Here is a 20,510-nt window from a genome sequence, read left to right on the forward strand (position 1 = left end):
AGATGAATGATTTTTTCTTTTCGCGCCCTCTACTATTTCTCTCGTGCCCCTGAAATTTTCAGAATAACCCACTCGTAATGTAGGGTGCGAATACTGTTTCGCATCCTAGAAAGAGAGTGTGACAAAGATGTGATCGTTGGGTCACCCTCAAAATGTAGTCACCTCACTTGTAACCACCTTGAGAATTTTGGAAAAAAAATGTTCGCTATGTGCCATGCGAACTCCTTCCAGACTTTTGCATTCTACATAGCGAATGGTGCCTATATATACATGCATGAACCTTCAGACATAAACAGCACACAACTTCACCAACTTTTTTTCCCCTCCAAACCCTTCAAAAAAATGCCCATTTTTTACGAATTCTTGTTTCCAAATCGCAATCCAAGCATCAAGGAGCTCCGTACAGACATCACATTGAATTGAATGCAAATATAATGTCACTCTAAAACCTTCCTCATTTGATTTCTTATTCATTTTGTTTCAGTCACGTCAAATGACTTGCACACCGGTACATTTAGCACCCTAGTGTGCGAACTAGTATGAGAGCGTTTGCACCCTGTTTAGCGAACCATTCTAGGACTAAAAACTGTTATATTTTTTCGAATTTAAGTAATTGTTATGGATGATTCAAAGGCAAGCAAAGAGGATATGCATAAAGTTGATATTAAGTTAGACAAACAACAGAATTTTTTTTAAAAAAAAAACTTTTGGTATCCGACTCTAAGATCGACTAATCCAAGGGAGCCAATCCCACCGTCCATTTGCGGGGGTCCCATTTAAAACGAGAGTTTTTTTTTTTTGCTCTGTATGGACTTAGCCCACCGAAATTGGCACCAGGGGGAATCGAACCTAAGACCTTGAGAGGAGCATACTCAAAGGACCCAAGCCAACACCACTAGACCAACCCCAAGTGGGTTCAAGCAACATAAAGTTGAAGAACAACATAATGTTGATGCAAAGTCTGCCGACGAACCATCTAAGGTTGATTTTCGCATCGAATTAACGACGGAAAGGAAGTTTGATGATCGAGAAAGGATGATTTTATGGGTTCATGATTTAGCAAGTTAGGATTTTTTTTGGTGTGATTGCAAAGTATGATTATGGGGGGAATGGTAGAAAGACATTTGTTACGATTGGATGTCAAAGAGACGGTATATATAGGAAGTACGTTCACAAGGAACAAAACACAAGATGGAGTTTTAATATGGTTGTCCTTTTAAAGTGAAGAGTTATTTGTTAAGCAGTAGACAGTGGAGTTTTAATGTTGTCAATGAGAAAGACAATCACAAGATGACTCAAATGTTCAAGGTCATAAATATGTTGAGCGACTTCGACTAGATGAGAAGGACATGGTCCGTGAGATGACGGTCAATAAGAAAAATAAACACAACAAAGTAAACAAAAATGAAAGAATATGAGAGAACGAGGGAGAATGTGTAAAAAAAAGGCACATATGATGTCTATTTATAGAAATTAGAATGAATTCTGGTTGACTAGAGCTATGGCACAACCACATACGTGGCCAATCACATTTGACCATGTGTCCTTCACTTTTGAATGCGGTTTGCAGTGTAGTATGCGAACGACGTTTTACAAAATTTTGCCATTTTTTCACACTTACATCCTATGTATCGAAAGGGATATAACTGAAAGCTAAGAGAAGGGATGTAAGATAATTACACTTGAATGAAAGGTAAACGAGCAACAAGCTGCGCTGCTAATCGATCTAATCTTAAACTTGGTTGGTTTATTTAATTTAATTTATTTTTTATTTTTACCACCAGTTTAATCTGGTTCGGGGGTCAGCTCTGACATCAAGTGGTTTCAGCCCCCTCCCAATCGCAATTGCGGGGATCGAACTGTGGTCCTCCCTATCAAAATCAGCGTCAATTACCATTAAACCAAATAACAATTGAGTGGTTTATTTAATTTAAATAAACAAGTGAGTTTAATCGAATATTTAGCAAGCTGGGTCCAAAGAGTTTAGGAATAGCTTAGCTCATTTACATTATGATTAAAGAAACCCAATTCTTAAATGTAAGAAGATGTCGCGGAACGATTAAAAAAATTGAGATGATATCAATTTCTTTTCTAAAAAACATAAGATGATATTTTAGTTAAAGTGATTATTTAATTCAGAAAAATCTATTTTAAACCTTTAATCGACAATTATAAAAAATGAAGATACGTTTATTGGCAAGAATTAAGATGATGTAGAAAGACATAAAATTACTTCATGTACTACAAATGAATTTCTATTTTATAAATGATATATGGACTAAATTCAGATACCTATATGCGAATATAGTTCATGTAACATATAAAAATTTAAAATTCGCAAACCATAGAGAAATGCTAACTTGGGCACAACCACAAATCAATTTTATTTAGGCACACACACATCATTGAAAAAAAATTTAAAGATAAATAAATTAGTCACATCATCTTATATTATATTAATCAATTCTTTTATCTTTTAATTTTTTTTAACTTATGTATATGTGCCTAAGAAAAATTACTTTAGGCTTGTGCCTAGGTAAGAATAGCTCCAAACCATATCTCTAAACTTAAACCATAAAAAAACTAAATTTTAATGAACTTTTATTTTTTTATGTAATTTTTTATGAACTTGAACATAGCAAAAATATAGCTTACCAAAAAAATATATAAATATAAATGAGCCGAAAATGCAAAAAATATACACAATGAAATGTTAATGAAAAAATATTATCAAAAATAAAAATAAAAAATGTTAATGAAAAAATATAAGTGGATTTTAAAAAATAAATATAAAGTCAAGGGTATATTGGACATTATAGTTAAAAAATTGTGTGAATGGATTGGAGAGTGTAACTAGTACGTAGATGAGGTGTAACTAACAAAAAGCATTGGAATCGCAATGGAAAACCCTAAAAATCTGTAATTGGGATTTATGATTGCGAGGACGTAGCAGCAACAATCAGAAATCCAAATTCCAATTTCAAAACCATCAACAAAGTAGAAACAGAATCACTGTCCCTGCTTTCTCGGTAATCTCTTCATGTTTCCAGCTTTATGCTTTTTCTTGCGTCCTTTTTCCCCCAAAATTCATGACTGCTTATTCCCCTTATGTTACTGCACGCGCAGTTTTTACTTGTCTGTTTCACAACAGTTTCTCAAAATTTGATTGCAACCTCATCAGTTCCTAATAATTGATTTTTGTTTTATTTTTTTTTTAATTAAGTTTTTGTCTGTTTTTATGTTTAGATTAAAAACACTGTTTTAATTACTGTTTATTTGTAGAGTAGCAATTTTGAATTGTTATTATCAGTTTTGGATATTCAGATTTTAATGATAGTTTTATATGTTAATTAACAGGGTTTTTAATTAATATACCATACCATGAAGAGGACAATGCCATGGAGTGATGATGAGAGTGATGACTCATCTGCAGATGAATCATCATCTTTACATTCAGACTCTGAACATGATAGTGAAAATGGAGGGAAAAAATCCAAAGGTATTTGATTTGCAGCCTTTTATAGCTATGCTGTATTTTCTGTTTAAGTGGTGTGGGACATTTAGCAGATTTTGTTGACAGCAATGAATTTGTGTGTGTTGTATGAAGCACTGACACAGACACCAGGCATGACACCGACACTTTGATATTGGTAATAATTTGATGAGTTGGTGTCATGTCGGTGTTTGGACATCATGCGTTCAATCTGAAGTGGCAGTGCTATAGAGTGTGTGATGCGTGTAAATAGTATTTAGGATGTGCATAGTTCTTAATGTGATTGTGCCCCACAATTAGTGTTTGTGTTGCTGGTCTGTTTAGTAAATATCTCAACGCTAGAATATGAATTGACACTCATCCAACCTATGAAACCATTTTTCTGAATATACTAAATAATATTAAATATTTAAGCACAAGGAGTGCAAGGGAAGACTAAAGAAAATAGTTACCAAGCTATGAAACCTTGGTGTTGCTAGTTCCTTGGGGTCTTGATTTGAATATGTCTGATAAGGGTAAATTGGGCTTCATCTAAGGGTGGATTAGTTCATAACTTGATAAAATGACACTGATGAACCAGTCTAATTATGTAAAGCTTGTTTGTATGAGATTTTGGACCCCTCAATAATTGATTCCAATGTAAGTAAGCCTTGAGCTGCGTTGAAAAAAAACTATTGGAAATCGTGTTTTCTCATTTGCAGCCTCCAAAATTCTTAAACATACATACTGGTGGTAATTACCTGAAGATTATTTTGTGGCTGGCATCTAATGCAATAGAATAGAAGTTCTGGCTAAAGCAAAATGATACTTGAGGAATACTGTTATGGAAAAGAAATTGCACAATTTGACGATGCCCCATTGCAGAAGAGATTTCTTGTTTTCATTGTTACTGTTGTATTGTGATCACTGTTTTAGATTTAGTTGTTGGGGATATATACCCATCAGAGTACTTCATTCAGTGCAATGCAAGATGGTTCCTTACCCTGCTATACAGTTGTGGTAGACAGATAATGATATCCTAAATCAGACTATCAGAGTACTTCAAAAATATTTGACTAACTCAAATTTGCAATCAATTATGCTTAATGCAATACTTTGTTTTTCTTAACAGAAATTCTTTAGCAACTAGAGTAGAGTTTTCCCAGCAAACAGTGACTTAGAATATTGGGGTTTTTAAACCTCCATTCGCAATATATCATTCTGTCTTTGTTTGACCATATTTTGTGACTTGATTAGTGTTAGTTCATAAAGGTTATTAGCTTCTGAAATCTATATTACGATAGCTTCATACTCATTTTCCTGTAAACTTTGTCGGCTTGAAAATTCTCACTAATGTCATTGCCTTCTGTTGCTTATTTACTAATTTAGTGAGCTTCATGTCTACAGGTAAATCTATAAAGCAGAAAACTGCTCCAATTGACTTTGATGCCCTGAAGCGATACGGGTATAAAGGTGGGCCGTCGGTCTTAAAGGTACCTCCACCCAAAGAAGATGACACAAAGAAAGATTGGTCCTGGTCCAGTGGAAAGGAAAAGCGTGTCAACAAGGAAATTGAAGAAACATATGAAGAGCGAAAGAAAACAAGAGAGGCTCTTTCCCTAGGAGAGCAGCTGCCAACTGTTCTTACAAGGAATGAAAAGAAGAATCTTTCCTTTTCTCAGAAGGAAAAGAAGAAAAGGGATCTTGGTCAAGCAAGCAGGGGGAAAAACTATGTTGAAGAAGAGAAGAGACTGTTGAGGGACAATGGAGTCTATTCTGGTTTTGATACTTGATATGCGAGGCTAGAATCTACTACATCTTGTATAAAGGTACTATCTTGTGTCATTTTGTTGTACTGAAAGGATTTGGTTTAGTTGGAGATGTTTACTATAATATCACCTGTTAAGTCGAAACCATTTTACATGATAAATGACTGAGATTTGATAAAATTATGCCCCTTTTTTGAATCAGATGAAAAATTACTAGCACAACCAGAAGAAAAATTACTAGAACGTTTTGCAAGGAATTATTTTTCATATTTAAAATTTTTCCCCCTTGAGGTGCTTTAACAATTAACAAGTTAGACTAGTTACAATGGTTTCAACATCAAAACACATTCAACACCCATTTTTTCACTCCACATCATTTTCTCTTTCTTCCACCTAATCATTCAACACACATTCAACTTTTACCCTCTCCAATGGTTTTTCTATTCAACATCATACCCCACCACTTGCTCTACCCCACCACTTTCTATTTCATATTTTTATTTAAATTTTAATTTTTGTTTTTATGATTAAATAACATTATAATTATCGATTAAAATTAAATTAAAATAATAAACTTAACAAAATTTATTTAAATATTTTTTTATTTTCTTAATTTAAAATGCAATACATCACACAAATAACGTAATTAGTACGATACAAATTAAGAATTGTTGGGATTTTGATAATTGTTGGAGTTTTGATAATTGTTGGGATAATTAGAAGAATTGTTGGGATCCATTTCACTAAAAAAAAGATTAAAACTTCAAAAGAAAGACTAATTAGAAAGATAATAATAGATTAAGATAGTGAAAAATTTAGTTTTTTTTTCTGTGTCCAAATGAAATGAACCAAGTCTCTATTTGTAGAGAAAAAAAAATCACGAATTTTGGTAAAAAAATAAAAAATTAATTTGCAATGAGATAATTGAGTTCAAAGGATAAAAATCATAAAAATTCACCGGACCAATCAGCAGCAGCCACGTGGCTGCCTTTTATCCAAATTCAGTTTCTCTCTCCGCACTCCCTGCCTTCCACGCTCCCTGTCCGCGCGCGCCAGTCCTGGCCAACGAAAAATCGCCACGCGTCCCCCCATGTCAGGATTCAACATGTTGAATGGATTCATCTTCTCCCTCCGCCAGCAAGGCTTCAACAACTTCCCCACAATGGTTTCAACACCCATATTCACCTTCAACACCCACAATTCAACACCATTGTATAAGCTATGGAGTGTTGGAATTATTTTATTTTATTTTATTTGATCAAAAGGAGTGTTGGAATTCTAATATTGTAGAATAACAATTACATATGAAATTTATGACACTGTATGGAAATAATTATATTAGGGGAGGAACTTTCCCATTTACATTTGTTAAAAAACACATATTTTCAAAATGGGAAATGATGTTTGTACAACAAAAAATTGTTGTCAAATTGTTGTAAGTGTAATTTGTGCATATTTTTTAAATGTGTCAAGTGTATAAAATAAAAAGTAAGAGAGATAGAGATAAACATACACGGTGTCAAATACGTTGTTAATATTACGATGTTCAAATTGTACTTTTGGATTATTCTAATTGAAATTGTAGTTTTGGACAACATAAAATCTATGGTTGTCAAAAAAAATCTATGGTTTTTTTTCTTCTTTCAAACTTGTAGATTCAAAGTCATGGTAGGGGTGATAAAGTTCCTCCCTTATACTAGGGATGCATGTTGTGAGGGAAATTTTCTTATTCATGAAGAACAACGATGAGAATATTTGAAAAGAACCGACAATAAGATAGTTGAGAGAAGAGAGGGCCAAGACCTTGACCACCGGCCACTAACTCAGTTCAGATTCTAGACCTAGAGAAGCTTTTTAAGGAAAATCAGCGGGTGCGAGAGACTTTGGAGGGGGAAGGGAAATTCACTACTAATAGATTTCCACATGGGCCTAATTGCATAAATGGGTTAGATAAGGTCAATTTGAAAATTTCTCAACGCACCCACCCACTTTCTCCCACACTCCCTAGCGCACCTAAAAAAATTCGGAAAATACGTTCCGAACTGTTTTTTAGTGTAAAATTTACACTATAAAAAATTCGGGAAACGTTTTCCGAATTTTTTGGGGAGTGCGGGAGAAAATGGTGGGTGCGTTGAGAAATTTTCGGTCAATTTACTTGTTATTGACTTATTGGGTTGCACATTATTAAGCCTTAGAAAATGTTTCCTTTCACCCCTACATTTTACTCTCCACCCCCACAAATTACCTAATAATTATTCCCAATTTATCACTTTTTTACAGAAAAATTTCACCATTCATTTCAACTTTTTCGGAAGTCTTGTTCACCTATTCACTATTGTGTTTCGGTACACAATTTTTTTTTTTCGGTCTGATAATTTTACCAGATAACATTTAACAAGTGTTTCAGTTTGTTACATTTTCCAAAATTTCTACCGAAACACTTTGCCGAAGTGTTCCGATTTGTTACATTTTCTATAATTTTTTCTGTCTATACAGGAACACTTTACGAATGTGTTTCGGTTGAAATTTTTATGAGTTTACCGGAACATTTACACTTTGAAAAAGTGTTCCGGTTTGTAATGCGTGCCCAGAAAGAACTTAAAAAGTTTCATTATGTTTTTCGGTTTGGTTTTTTTTGTTTTTCCGCTTAAAACAAATATGATGAGTTCTCAGACGGGTAGTACAATTCAATCTTATGTAGTACAATTCAATCTTATGTAGTACAATTCAATCTTATTATTCACAACTAATGAAAAAATTGCTACACGAGAAGTTGTAGTTGAATGGGCTCTTGAGGTTGGAATTACCAATAATGTCGCTCTTAATATTACTAGGCCAGATAGAAAGACTGGAAAAAGAGGAAGTGACGAATTAATTTTGGGTTGTGACGGGGGTGAAAAATATGAAGTTGAAAGCTCAACAACAAATGCTACTAAAAAGTGGATGTCCATTCAAAATTAGAGCAACACCGTCAAAAAAAGGTTCCGGATGGAAAGTTAGTAAAATGTGGATTTCACAACCACGGACTACATGTCCTATATGCAGGTATCCTCGTGTGGGGCGTTCGACTATAGACGAGAAGAAACATGTTGTAGATCTGACAAAGCGTCATGTAGTATCGAGACACATACTTTTATTATTGAAAAGGCAAAATTCAGAGTCTTACTCATATCACCTAAATATATAAGAACATAAGTATTCAACAAAAAGAAGAAAGAAATTCTAGAACAGAGATGCAACAATTGTTGAAGTTGTTAGATCATGCGAAATATGTCAGCTGGAGTAGATGAAGAGATTATGACTTAGATGTTTTGAGAAATATATTTTGGGCACATCCACAAATTCAATGAAGTTGTTGAACATGTTTTCGATTGTTTTGATTATGGACAACACATACAAAACCAACAGATACAGACAACCACTACTTGAAATTGTTGGTGTGGTTGTCTATGTACGTTGTTTTGTATGTGTTGTCCATAATCAAAGCAATCAAAAATATGCTCAACAACTTGACCGAATCTGGGTGTGCCCAAAATATATCTCTCAAAACAGCTGAGTCATTATCTCTTCTTCTAATCCGGCAGACATATTTTGCATGATCTAACAACTTCAACAGATGTTATATCTTTGTTCTAGAACCTCTTTCCCCTTTTTGTTAAATACTTCTGTTCTTATATATTTGGGTCATATGAGTAAAACTCTATGAATTTGCTTTTTAAATTACAAAAGTATCTGTCTCGGTGCTACATGACGCTTTGTCAGATCTACAACATGTTTCTTCTTGTCTGCAGTTAAACACCGCACACGAGGATGACCTTCATATTGGTCAGGTAGTTCGTGGTTATGAAAAATCCACATTTTACTTCAACTTTCAATCCTGGAACATTTTTTTATGCTCTAATTTTGAATGGACAACCACACTTTTTAGTTGCATTTGTTGTTGAACTTTCAACTTCATATTGTTCACCTCTGTCACAACTCAAAATTAACTTGTCACTTCTTTCTCTTTTTCAGTCTTTCTATCTGACCTAGTGATATTAATAGTGACATTGTTGGTAATTCCAACCTCTCGATCCCATTTGACTACGTCTCCCCACGTAGCAGTGATATTAATAGTGACATTGTTGGTAATTCCAACCTCTCGATCCCATTTGACTACATCTCCCCACATAGCAAATTTCTCAAATACAGTATTTACCATGTATGTTTAATTTACCGAAGTTTCTTTCTGTATCGCCTCAGCGAGAACTCGTCATGCAGACATAATTGTATGTTTAATGAAGATTCTGCAGTATTTACAGAAGTTTAACTTGTATCGTCTTGGTGAGATCTCATCATGTAGACATAATTGTATGTTTAACCTGAAATTTTCATGTCTACCTGAATAACTTAGTGTAACTCACATCCATAAAAATTTCAGCAAACTCAAAGATAGCATGTGATAAAATCTCGTCTTTGCATCCATTAAAATTTTAGCAAACTCAAAGGTAGAATGGGATAAAACTTGTCAATCAAAATGATTGAAAATACCCAACTGAGAATTTATGAATTATCAAAATTATTATTGGATTTCCTAATTAAGTAATTTCTTGATTATTCAATTAAAAGGTTGTTACTTGCATCTTATTTCTCTTCGAAGTGATGCAATCTTGATGAGTGATAACATAAAATTTCTTTGTATCAAACACAAATACCAAGCCATGGTCAGTCCGACCTTTAGAAGAAGGAAACAACTCACCCTCAGGAGAGATCCAAACCAAATTGAAATAACTAAAATAAAAACAAATCCATAAAATTTCCTACTTCTTTAATTGTTGTAATCTTTGTTTCCCCGATTCAGATAAATTAATCATGTGTCTTGGATTTGCAGTAGTGCATAATTTGAAGTGTTAATCCATCATGCATAAAAGAAAAGTCATCCTAGGAGAAGAAGGATAAATTGAGATATATTGAAAGAGCAGGCAACGACTCCCAATTGAAGCAAATATAAAAATGAAGCAATTTCTAAGTGTTATTAATAACTGGAGGAACTACTTGCATTTTTTTGTTTTATTTCATCTTTTGTAACTTGAGGATTTGGATTACACAGATTTTTACAACAATAATCAATTTGCAGGTGTTGTATATTCATCTGTGTAAGCAGCATATGCAGTCTCTGTAGAAGCACACACAATCACTTCACTTTTAATCATCCATCCAGAATCAGGTCTCGTTACCAAATTGCCGGCTAAAGCTGTATTGACGTATAATTTTATTGATCCTGCCCATATACAAAACTCTCAAGATGGTTTGTAATGAACATTTACACTACTGATGTCCTAATAGGTGTGGATACTGATAAAGACGACACAAAGATACAACAAAATGAAAGTGTCCCATTAGAATTTTTTTGAACAAGCATCCCATTAGAATTTGAAATTATAATCCAAAACATATCAGCCATGAACACGATTACTCTTTTCAAGTTTCATGTTTCATGTTTCAGAGCAGATGACCAATGTGTTTATCAGATAAATTAAACGAACGTCTTTCAATTCATGATAGCTAAACCCATAAGTCAAACTGATATAAGGATGGTAATCGACTAGTATAAGAACAATGTATCGGATAATGTAAATGAACAATTTAATGAAGCATAATAAAAGTGCCAATAATATTTCTAGTATATGCAAAACATGGCCAATGTGAAGAATAGCATAGATAACTAACCTTTACATTGAAAAGAACACTACCATCAGAAACCTGTTCACCAACTGTAACTTGAAGCCCGTGCACATAGCCAGATGATGGCGCCTTTACAACATGCTAGAGAAAGTGCAAAATACTGTTGGTTATAACTTCCTAAATAGATAAACAAAAACACAGAAGTTTCCAACATTTACTGAGAAACCATACAAACCTCCATCTTCATTGCTTCTAATACTAACACGGGTTGTCCCGCCTCTACTCTTGTCTCGTTCTTCACTAGAACCTTAACCACCAAACCTGCCATGGGTGCCACAATAGCCCCTCGAGGAATGCTAGATGAATCAGATTTTGGTTTATGTTGGGATTCCTCATCATCTGACAACTTGAGGCCTAGTTTCTCTTGGAAATAATGATGAAAGGACCCTTGCCAAATATGAATATGCCTCATTTGCTCCTAAATCCAGAGGGAAGGAAATAAAGAGAATATCAAAAATTTTATATTTGACAATCAAGAAAATATAGCAGCAATTTTGTTTTTACCAAACCAATCTACATACACTCCAAAATCATCTATGCAGAGAAAGGCAAAATACCTTCGAGTATACAGCAAGGTTAACATCGTTGATTACACCATCAGCTTCAACTCTAAAATCAAGATCCTTTACATATGTTGCTTTAACTTCTAAAGCAGGACTTCCATTTTCTTCTGTCTGGAAGTATATAATACGATCTTGAATCAATTTTTAGAGAATTTGGTGCACAATAAAATGTGGAGAAAATTACTATTCCATATGTAAGGCGATACCTCAATCAGGTACCTCCCATCAGGCTGGTAAGTGATAATAAGCTTCAGGACCTTAGAGTTAGCACTATCATACTCATTATCCCACTCAAGTTCTATTGTACGCTTAGCTTGATGATGGACTCTAAAAGGCGGTGAAGCATACCATATAGGGAGTAAGCTGCTGCCACCTGAACATACTGACAGATGTAATTACCTAGAAAGAAAAAAAAAACTAGAACATTATACAGCAAGAATGAGACAATACCAGGAGGGTTTCTGGCTGATACGAAATGCTCTTTCTCAATGAGACATGCAGCCACAAGGGATGCGCTGCGTATAGCAGCTTCATATGCTTCTTTGGCAGATGCTGAATTTTTAGCATCAACAAAGAGATCTTCTTTGTAATTATCAATAAAATGAGTCTCCACATTGCCATCTTCAAATGCCCAATGATTAGCGAGCTTTAGAAGAAAGTTGACATTGGTTGGTAGACCTGCAACCTGTGCAAGATGTTAGAAATTTACGTATTGTAAAAGATGGAATGCAGCTAGGAATTATAGTTGATTTAAGATTACTTAAATTTCATTCTTCTATGAAAAGTGGTGTGAAATGTCTGATTTTCATACTTATCTAACACTATTCAACCCCACCATGTTGACCCTTGGACCCAAAGATAACAAATACAGGGTCTAACAAAGGGCAAGTTGTATAATCTCAATACCAAAAACAGTAAATTTTCAAATTAAGCCTCAATTACAATCATGATAAAATCACATTTGCTATAGCAAACGCAACACAAATATTAAGTATACCTGAAAGTTTGACAAACTATCCTTCAGTTTGACCAATGCTGCAGAACGATTTTCTCCCCGCACCACAAGCTTAGCAATCATTGGATCATAGTGCATACTAACAGCATCTCCTTCTTTAACTCCAGTGTCCACCCGGACTGCCAAGGTAGTAAATTTTCAGTTACTAAAAAAGGAAAGTCCCACAAATCTAACATGGAGTTTCATGCTCTTCCAACAGTAGAAAGTAGGATAAATTTTCAGATTAACCATAAATTAATTACTAGGTTAACTTTGCACAACTGACCTCCAGATGAGACTGGAATGTGATAATGGTGTAGAACTCCAGTTGCTGGAAGAAACCCTTTTGGAACATTTTCAGCATAGATTCGAGCTTCGAAAGCATGACCTGCTCTCACAGCACAGAATTATAATAATACAGATAAACTTCAAAGTCTAGGCATAAAAGACAGAACTTTACACACGATCTCACAATAGTACAATAAATAATTAACAAGCTCAAAATCATTAACTGATGGCTTATACAACATTCTATATGATCTCATTTTCCGAAAATCCAGTTCTTATTGTGTAATTCTTGGGTAAAATTTAGAGGATGTCATGTCACTAAGATGGTCATCTCCAGCAATTAATCATAAATAGTATTAAGAATTTTTTCTTCATTTTCTTTTATGAAACGGTCAATGTTACTAATTAGTTGTTAAGTTAGTATTTTTTTCCTTCGCTGGGGTCTGAACCTGATTCCTCTACTCCTTTACCCTTAACTCGAACCTGTTGAGCTACCCAACCCACCCACCCCCCCCACCCCACCCCCCCCAAAAAAAAAAAACTCCTTGAAAAGAATTTAAAAAAATTTAGGAGTAAATATTACTAATACTCGACTTCCAATCACCTCAGTCATGCAGAAAATTTTGTTCTTAAGCTGATGTTTTCTCTACCGTGTCTTAAAAGAAAGTAACCAAATTTAGAGACAGGAGGGGAACAAATATATTAACCCCCACCCCCAAATGAAGAGAGACAGGAAAAACTGAATACCTAATATTGGTATTTGTGATTGACTCAATGGAAGAGGGTCTCCATTGGCAACGTGGATTTGCCATTCAACAAGATCTTGACCAACAATCATCTCTGTGACAGGATGTTCAACCTGTACTAACATGCCCCATGTTATACTTTGGTAAGCCACAATTCTAGGTCAAAATGATGGTAAATATCAATCCAAGCACCTGAAGACGGGTATTCATCTCCATAAAGTAAAACTGGCCAGAGACTGTATCGACTATAAACTCCACTGTCCCAGCATTGTAATAGTTAACTGCCTTCAGCCATCAGAAAAAAACAAGAAATCAATAAATGATATTGATTAGAATGAAGATATTCAAACCACGTGATGTTGTGGGTTAACTAAAACAAAAAGGAAAAGATTAATTATTAGTAATTCTTGTCTTAATGTAAGCACAGTGAAACCCCACATAACCATATCTGATGCTCAACACCAAGCACAAAAATAAACCAGAAAAATTAAAGCCGACCAATGTCATAAAAACTGCAAAGATATGTTAAGGACGAATGCCGAGAACACTCTCTTTTCAACTCTCTCACTAATACTCACTCTTTTATTGGATGAAATTAATGTGTATCCCACCACTTTATGTGGGACCCATTTCCAAAGTGTGGGACCCACATTGATTTTACCCAATAAGAAAGTGAGTGTTAGAGAGAGTGTTCTTAGCACTCCTCTACTGTTAAGATACCAAAACAGAATGAATAACAGAAACCTAAAGTTAGCCCCCAAATGACTGAATGAAACCAAATCAGGAGTAATTACTACAAGAGTGCAGAGCCAAGGCTCTTAAAAGGAAGATAGTCCTCTGTCACACAGTCCAAATCGAAAAGTTCTCCCTCTTCCCCCTAATGCCGCACTAACCTCCTTTCGTCACACTTTTGCAACTTTGCTGACTTATGAAATACTCCATAGGTCCTAAATGATACCAGAGTAACTATTTATAAACTGCTAACTAATTAACTATATAAATAAATTAGTTGAGAGGTAAATAGTAAATACTATGCATGTATTACACATATAAATAAACCTTATTGCTAAGACCCAATATGGAACTTCCTTTTTGAAAATTTTAAGTATAGAATTTTAACATTCTGTGGTGTTTTCATCTTAAGCATTGAATACAACTTATCTACAAGTTTTCCATTCTTGGTAGAAGACAACGAACCGACGACTTCAGGTCCTTCAAAGATTAAAGAAGTAATTGCAAGTGCCTGAGAAAATACTGGTTAGCATTTTGAAACCAAAGGACCATACCTTTGCTGCAGAAACAGCAGCTTGACCCAAGTGTGCTCGAAATTCAGCAGAAATGTTTGGCTGCAAATGTGTAATTACAAGTTCACAGCTATAGTAAAACCTTACAAAAACAAATATTTAGGTTGTGGAATGTAAGTCTTACAGCTGGAGCTTCTTCAATTATTTTTTGGTGTCTTCTCTGTACACTGCAATCTCTCTCATTCAAATGTAGAACATTCCCATGCTTATCCCCAAATATCTATGATATCAAACAAAGAAATGTGTTATAACTTATAAGCTCAAGTCCAAGACAAATGGACATTTTTCTATTAATGGTCGCTATTGGAATTCCAATGTTCCCTTTAAGTTCTGAAGAACTGAAAAAAGTCCCAGGACTAAAGATAAAGAATATCCACTATGAGGCACTTTGAATTTTTCAGAAGAAAAGTAAGCAGCCAATGAAGCTTCTAAAAATACGTAGCAGGATGAGTGATAAAATCAATATAATTACTTGGACTTCTATGTGCCTTGGCTTTGTAATATACTTCTCCAGCAAAATTGTGTCGACACCGAAAGAAGCAGCTGCTTCACGTTGTGCTGCAAGGAATGATTCAGCAAATTCATCTGGCGTGTGCACAATCCTCATACCCTACAATATTCACATTGTACGGATTTCAATAGAATGAAACTGTAACCTCATGAGCAACAAAGGTTGTCTTTATTGATCTCTTTGACATCTGTTTTGACTTTCGATAATAAAAGAAATGTGCAATTCTTAGAATAGATTTTCAACTCTCAAACATGTAGGAACCTAAAAGTGTAACCCACATTACAATTACGATACTCATTGTGCTATAACCAATAAATGAAGACAGGATGAATCAGGTTCACAGAATCAATAACAACGCCACGAAAGCAGCAACCCAAGATGAGAATGACATAACAATGTGAAAACCTACCATTAATTGGACAAAATGCACAAGGCAACAAAATTTCCAAAATGAGCAAACACTATCATTCAGTACTACGATGAACATCCAGGTAAGAGAGTAAATTGAGTATACAGGAAAGAAAATTAGCACATTCCTGAAACGAAGGATCATAAAAGGGAGTACTAAATTGAAAGGGAATAAATATATGAAGGTAGCACCAGGAAACACCTTTCCTCCACCGCCATGAGTTGGCTTTATGAGAATTGGATACCCAATTTGATCAGCCTCCAACTTCATTTTATCAATATCTTGTTCATGTCCATGATATCCAGGCACAAGCGGCACCCCTGCAGCCCCCATTATTCTCTTCGATGCACTGATTAATTCATTCCAAAAACAAATGATCAGCTAATAATGTTTCACACATATACAAACGCCATACACAACACTGACACATAATCACCGTTAATAATTTTAAAATGCGAAAGTGTTCGAATGTAACCACGTGTGTGTCGATATAGGAGACCGACACGTGTCGAACACCAACATGTTACAATTACAAGACTTCACAGATGTCATGGAAGAGATAACATATACACAAACTATAAAATTAAATTGGATTAACAATTAGAAAGTGAGTTTACTTCAAAGGGGTTACATAACTTATACAGAGATCAAGTAAGCAACTAACTAATAACTAATTACATCTCTAATAGGACACACTTTCCATCTCAACTGTCAATGCTACATAGCATATCTCTAACTAATACATTGCATTTCCCTTCCAAGTTATCAAAAAAACAAACTCAAACCAAATTAATTTCTATACACTTACAATGTAAAACTTTTTTACACATGCATCCAATCAAATCACATCACAGCGCAACTTTTATAGGTTAGTTCCTAAACTATCTACACAAACACCTACACAGCATAATTTAATTGGATGCATGTCTAAAAAGGCTTTGCACAGTCAGTGTATACAAATTAAATCCAACTCGAAAGAGATAGCTGCAATTATTTTATTTTTTTGGTTTACAATTGAGCTGAGGATCGAACACAGACCTCTAGCATACTGCCCAAACTCCTCACCACTGGACCAAACCTAGTGGCTTTAGCTGCGATTATTTTGAATTCAATTCAGTTACTTACAAACAAATGCATGATAAATCGATAACGATACCTCTTGTCACCCATATCACGAATTGCAGATGCCGGAGGTCCAATGAAAGTAATACCATTATCTTGACAGAGTTGAGCAAAATCAGCACTCTCAGACAGAAAACCATATCCAGGGTGAATAGCCTAAACAATCAATCACACAAATCAATCAATTATCATACAATTAGCAAAGAAAATGAATTGAAGTGAAGAATGTTGATGATTATATATACCTGAGCACCGGAACGCAAAGCAGCATGAAGAATGGAGTTAGAGTTGAGGTAACTGAGACGAGCAGGCGGAGGACCGATTCGAATAGCTTCATCGGAAGATGCGACGTGGAGAGAGTCTTTATCGGCGTCACTGTAAACAGCGACGGTTTGAATTCCGAGTCTCTTTGCAGTTCTAGCGATTCTGCAAGCTATTTCACCTCTGTTAGCTATTAGAATTTTTTGTATGCGTTGTTCTGAGAAGGCACGTGTGGGCACGTGGTAGTAGTTGAAGTGGAAGAGGTTGGTTTTGATCTTGGTGGTAGCATCTCGCCGGAATAATAACAAAGTTGAAGCCATGGTTTGTTATTGCATTGTCATTCATAGAAATGAAGTGAATATATGAATATGAATTTTTTATTATTTTAGACAGTGTTAGTACTGAGTTAGTGTTTTGATCATTGACGCAACTCAACGCAATGTCTTCGTGTTGGTGATAAGTGTCATGTGCTGGAATGTAATATTGTAATCTTTAAATGGATAGGGACGACATTGCCAAATCATGCGAATTTATATATTTAATTTTATACATTTATATTTATATAATTGATTTTATATATTTAGATGTATATATATAGGGGTTGCTAACTTACTCTCACTTAAAAACATATCAGAGTAAGTTACTGCAAATGTCGTCTATAAAAAAAATCAGTCTCACTTTTCACTTTACAAATAGATTTTATAACAATATAGAGTGTTGATGGTTCGGTTCACATCATAAATCAAATCAAACCGTTAATAATGCATTTCAGTTCAAACTTAATTGAACTGTATTAGAAAAAAATCGAACTAAATTGAACTGTCGAAATAATGTTAAAAAACTAAACAAAGTCGAATTTTTAAAATAGGTTGATCTCATGAAACAGATGCATTTGAATTATATGTATGATGTGTTTGAATTCTATAAACAGAAAAAACTCATCGGATATATAGAATTCAAAAGGATGAAATTGCCAAAAGAAAAAACAAATTACAGTAGGGGGTCGGTGGGCATGGGAAAATTTCACATAAAATTTATGGAGGGACAAACCTTGTAATATAAAGGGCCCAAAGGGTTAGCTTAAAATTTTTGGGCCTTAATTTAGAAGATTCATTTGTTGAAAATATCTCTCCCCCCACCTCCTGTGTTTCCATTTTTCCCTTGAATAAAAATTTCGGAACGTATTTTCCAACAAAAATTTACCATGGAAAAAACTTCTGAATGTGTGTTCCAAATTTTTTCCGAATTTAAACTAGAAAAACTACGAAAAACGCGTCCCGAAGTTTTTGTACAGGGGCAAAAATCGAAAAACAGGGGTATAGAAGAAACATCGAGGGTGGGAAGAGAAAAATTCATTTGTTGAAGCAAATAACATTGGACTTTATTTCAGAATGTCCATTTACAATTACATATTAGATTAGAGAGTTTTTTTGTCACCCTACTACCTTCTCGCACGTCCTATTAGTTTCTTATTTTATCTTTTCACTCTTAAGTCACGGACGTGTAAAGGAGGGTGTTTTATTTTTCTCAATTTTCTCATTTTTAGCATGACCCTAACTTTTATATCCCAAAAAATGGGAATTAAATTAAGGGGAGTCAGGTTGAAATTTGGATGTAATCGGCTGCTTTCAACATCTCATAACCATCCAATTAAGATTAGATGGTTTGAATCACATGATAATTATTTTATTTAACTTTAGGAAAATGTTAGACACATGTTAAAGAATAAAAAAATGAAAAATTTATTTTTTTTGGATTAAATGTAAATTTTATTTTAAAAAAGGTGTGTTCAATTTTTCAAAAGTGTAAATATTGACTTTATAATAAAAAATTCTCTATTGAACAATCTCGAATTTATTAACCGCGTGATTGAACCTTTTAAAGTCGGGAAATACTAACTTAGGCATAACTCTAAATCAATTTTATTTAGGCGCACACACATCATTGAGAAAAATTTAAAGATAAATAATTTGTCACATCATCTTTATTTTTTTATTATTTTTATATGTATACTTAAGAATAATTAATTTAGGCTTGCGACTAAGTTCCTCACTTGCCGTATAAAGGAACTGTTGCGACAAGAAGGAAAGTAAGAAGCTGTATGTGATGGATTAGGGAGAGAGAGTACACTACACATGGGGTGGTACCGTGGAAGGAACATAAAACAGTTGTTGGACTAAGAAATGTATGACCCACTTTGTCCTTAGCATTCAAATAATGATCATCATGCTTTAAAATCACAACAACATGATCATGATGTTGATGAGAATGAAAGGATTTTGGATGGCTTTTGTTATCTTCCACGTTTGGGAATTTGGATTGAGACATCATATATTCCTTCACATCTCACTATAGACAACAATGTACACTATGAATGAAGTGTTTTGGCATGACATGTGCATTGTGCCCACTCTGCCCCTCTCTCCATCCCTATCTCTAATAATAATCAAACAATATCTATACATTTTGTTATCCAAGTTTGGACTAATGTAAATTGGAGGACCCATGGTTAACCCATTCTTTACGTTTCCAATTTGACAAAAAGAGCATTGTGAATAGTTGTTTCAAAGTTCTTTGATAATAAATAGATTAAGACAAAAGGTAAATACACCACCTAATGTATGTAATATCAATCACAAATTATCGATGCATGCACCACTCCACTGACTGTTTGATAAATATGTGTTATGTTTATTAGATGGAGTTGAAAAAATATAACTATGCTGTTATGTAAAAGTGACAATTTGAATAGTGGAATTAATCTCCAGATTAATATTTATCCTCCGTATACTAAGTTTCCAAAAGTGTTATTTCAAGAATATAATTCACCTTGTGTGCAGATTAGTCATCGTTAATACCGGTAAAAAATATTTAAAGCTACATATGAGATAAGTATTTAGGGTTACATATGATATATTTGACTTAGTTCATAAAACAAATTTATATTTAAAAAAAATTAGGGTTTAGGGGAACGTAGAATCTTCTCTTGCACCCTTGTCTTGTGGACAAGTATTGGTAATTGCATGCATTTTAGAGCTTATTCATTGTATGATCTATTAAGCTATCTTTCTTTTACAAGTAAAAGGAATGTTGAGTTGCTCACAATCAAGTATTTTGATGATGTGGCACTCTATAAGAAAAGTTTACAATCTCTATTAAAAAATATTTTCATCATTTCCTTTAATTAAATCAATTAATTTTAATTATCTTTAATTAAATCATTTTAATTTTAATTATCAATATATCAAATTATCACTATATAACCTTTTCATCATCTCCTTTAATTAAATCATTTTAATTTTAATTATCTTTAATTAAATCATTTTTATTTTAATTATCAATATATC

The 20,510-nt window shown here is 34.1% G+C and overlaps 2 protein-coding genes across 5 annotated transcripts; one reads left to right on the plus strand and one right to left on the minus strand.

The window, feature by feature from the left end:
* The first annotated feature begins 2,842 nt into the window (after nt 1-2,842).
* LOC123911460 lies at nt 2,843-10,245 on the plus strand. Of its 4 annotated transcripts, none has more exons than XM_045962890.1 (4): nt 2,843-3,029; nt 3,311-3,333; nt 3,372-3,499; nt 4,880-5,421. In XM_045962890.1, exons 3-4 carry the CDS (start codon nt 3,382-3,384, stop codon nt 5,263-5,265), a joined length of 504 nt encoding a protein of 167 aa, XP_045818846.1. In that variant the 5' UTR covers nt 2,843-3,029; nt 3,311-3,333; nt 3,372-3,381; the 3' UTR covers nt 5,266-5,421. The 4 variants fall into 4 exon arrangements, with proteins under 4 accessions (XP_045818846.1, XP_045818853.1, XP_045818839.1 ...); XM_045962897.1 differs by having other exon boundaries at nt 3,325-3,333; XM_045962883.1 differs by lacking the exon at nt 3,311-3,333 and adding an exon at nt 10,112-10,245 and having other exon boundaries at nt 2,844-3,029; nt 3,358-3,499; nt 4,880-5,301.
* On the minus strand, nt 10,172-17,665 carry LOC123911451 (methylcrotonoyl-CoA carboxylase subunit alpha, mitochondrial-like). Its single transcript, XM_045962870.1, has 16 exons — nt 17,148-17,665; nt 16,937-17,058; nt 15,982-16,129; nt 15,333-15,470; nt 14,985-15,080; nt 14,843-14,902; nt 13,749-13,841; nt 13,558-13,669; nt 12,809-12,910; nt 12,526-12,662; nt 11,979-12,213; nt 11,735-11,901; nt 11,523-11,639; nt 11,141-11,383; nt 10,951-11,046; nt 10,172-10,501 (listed from the first exon to the last, which is right to left on the minus strand). Exons 1-16 carry the CDS (start codon nt 17,481-17,483, stop codon nt 10,493-10,495), a joined length of 2,211 nt encoding a protein of 736 aa, XP_045818826.1. The 5' UTR covers nt 17,484-17,665; the 3' UTR covers nt 10,172-10,492.
* Nucleotides 17,666-20,510: the final 2,845 nt, after the last annotated feature.

This window comes from Trifolium pratense, linkage group LG1 (genome assembly GCF_020283565.1).
Source record: "Trifolium pratense cultivar HEN17-A07 linkage group LG1, ARS_RC_1.1, whole genome shotgun sequence".
NCBI classification, from domain to species: domain Eukaryota; kingdom Viridiplantae; phylum Streptophyta; class Magnoliopsida; order Fabales; family Fabaceae; genus Trifolium; species Trifolium pratense.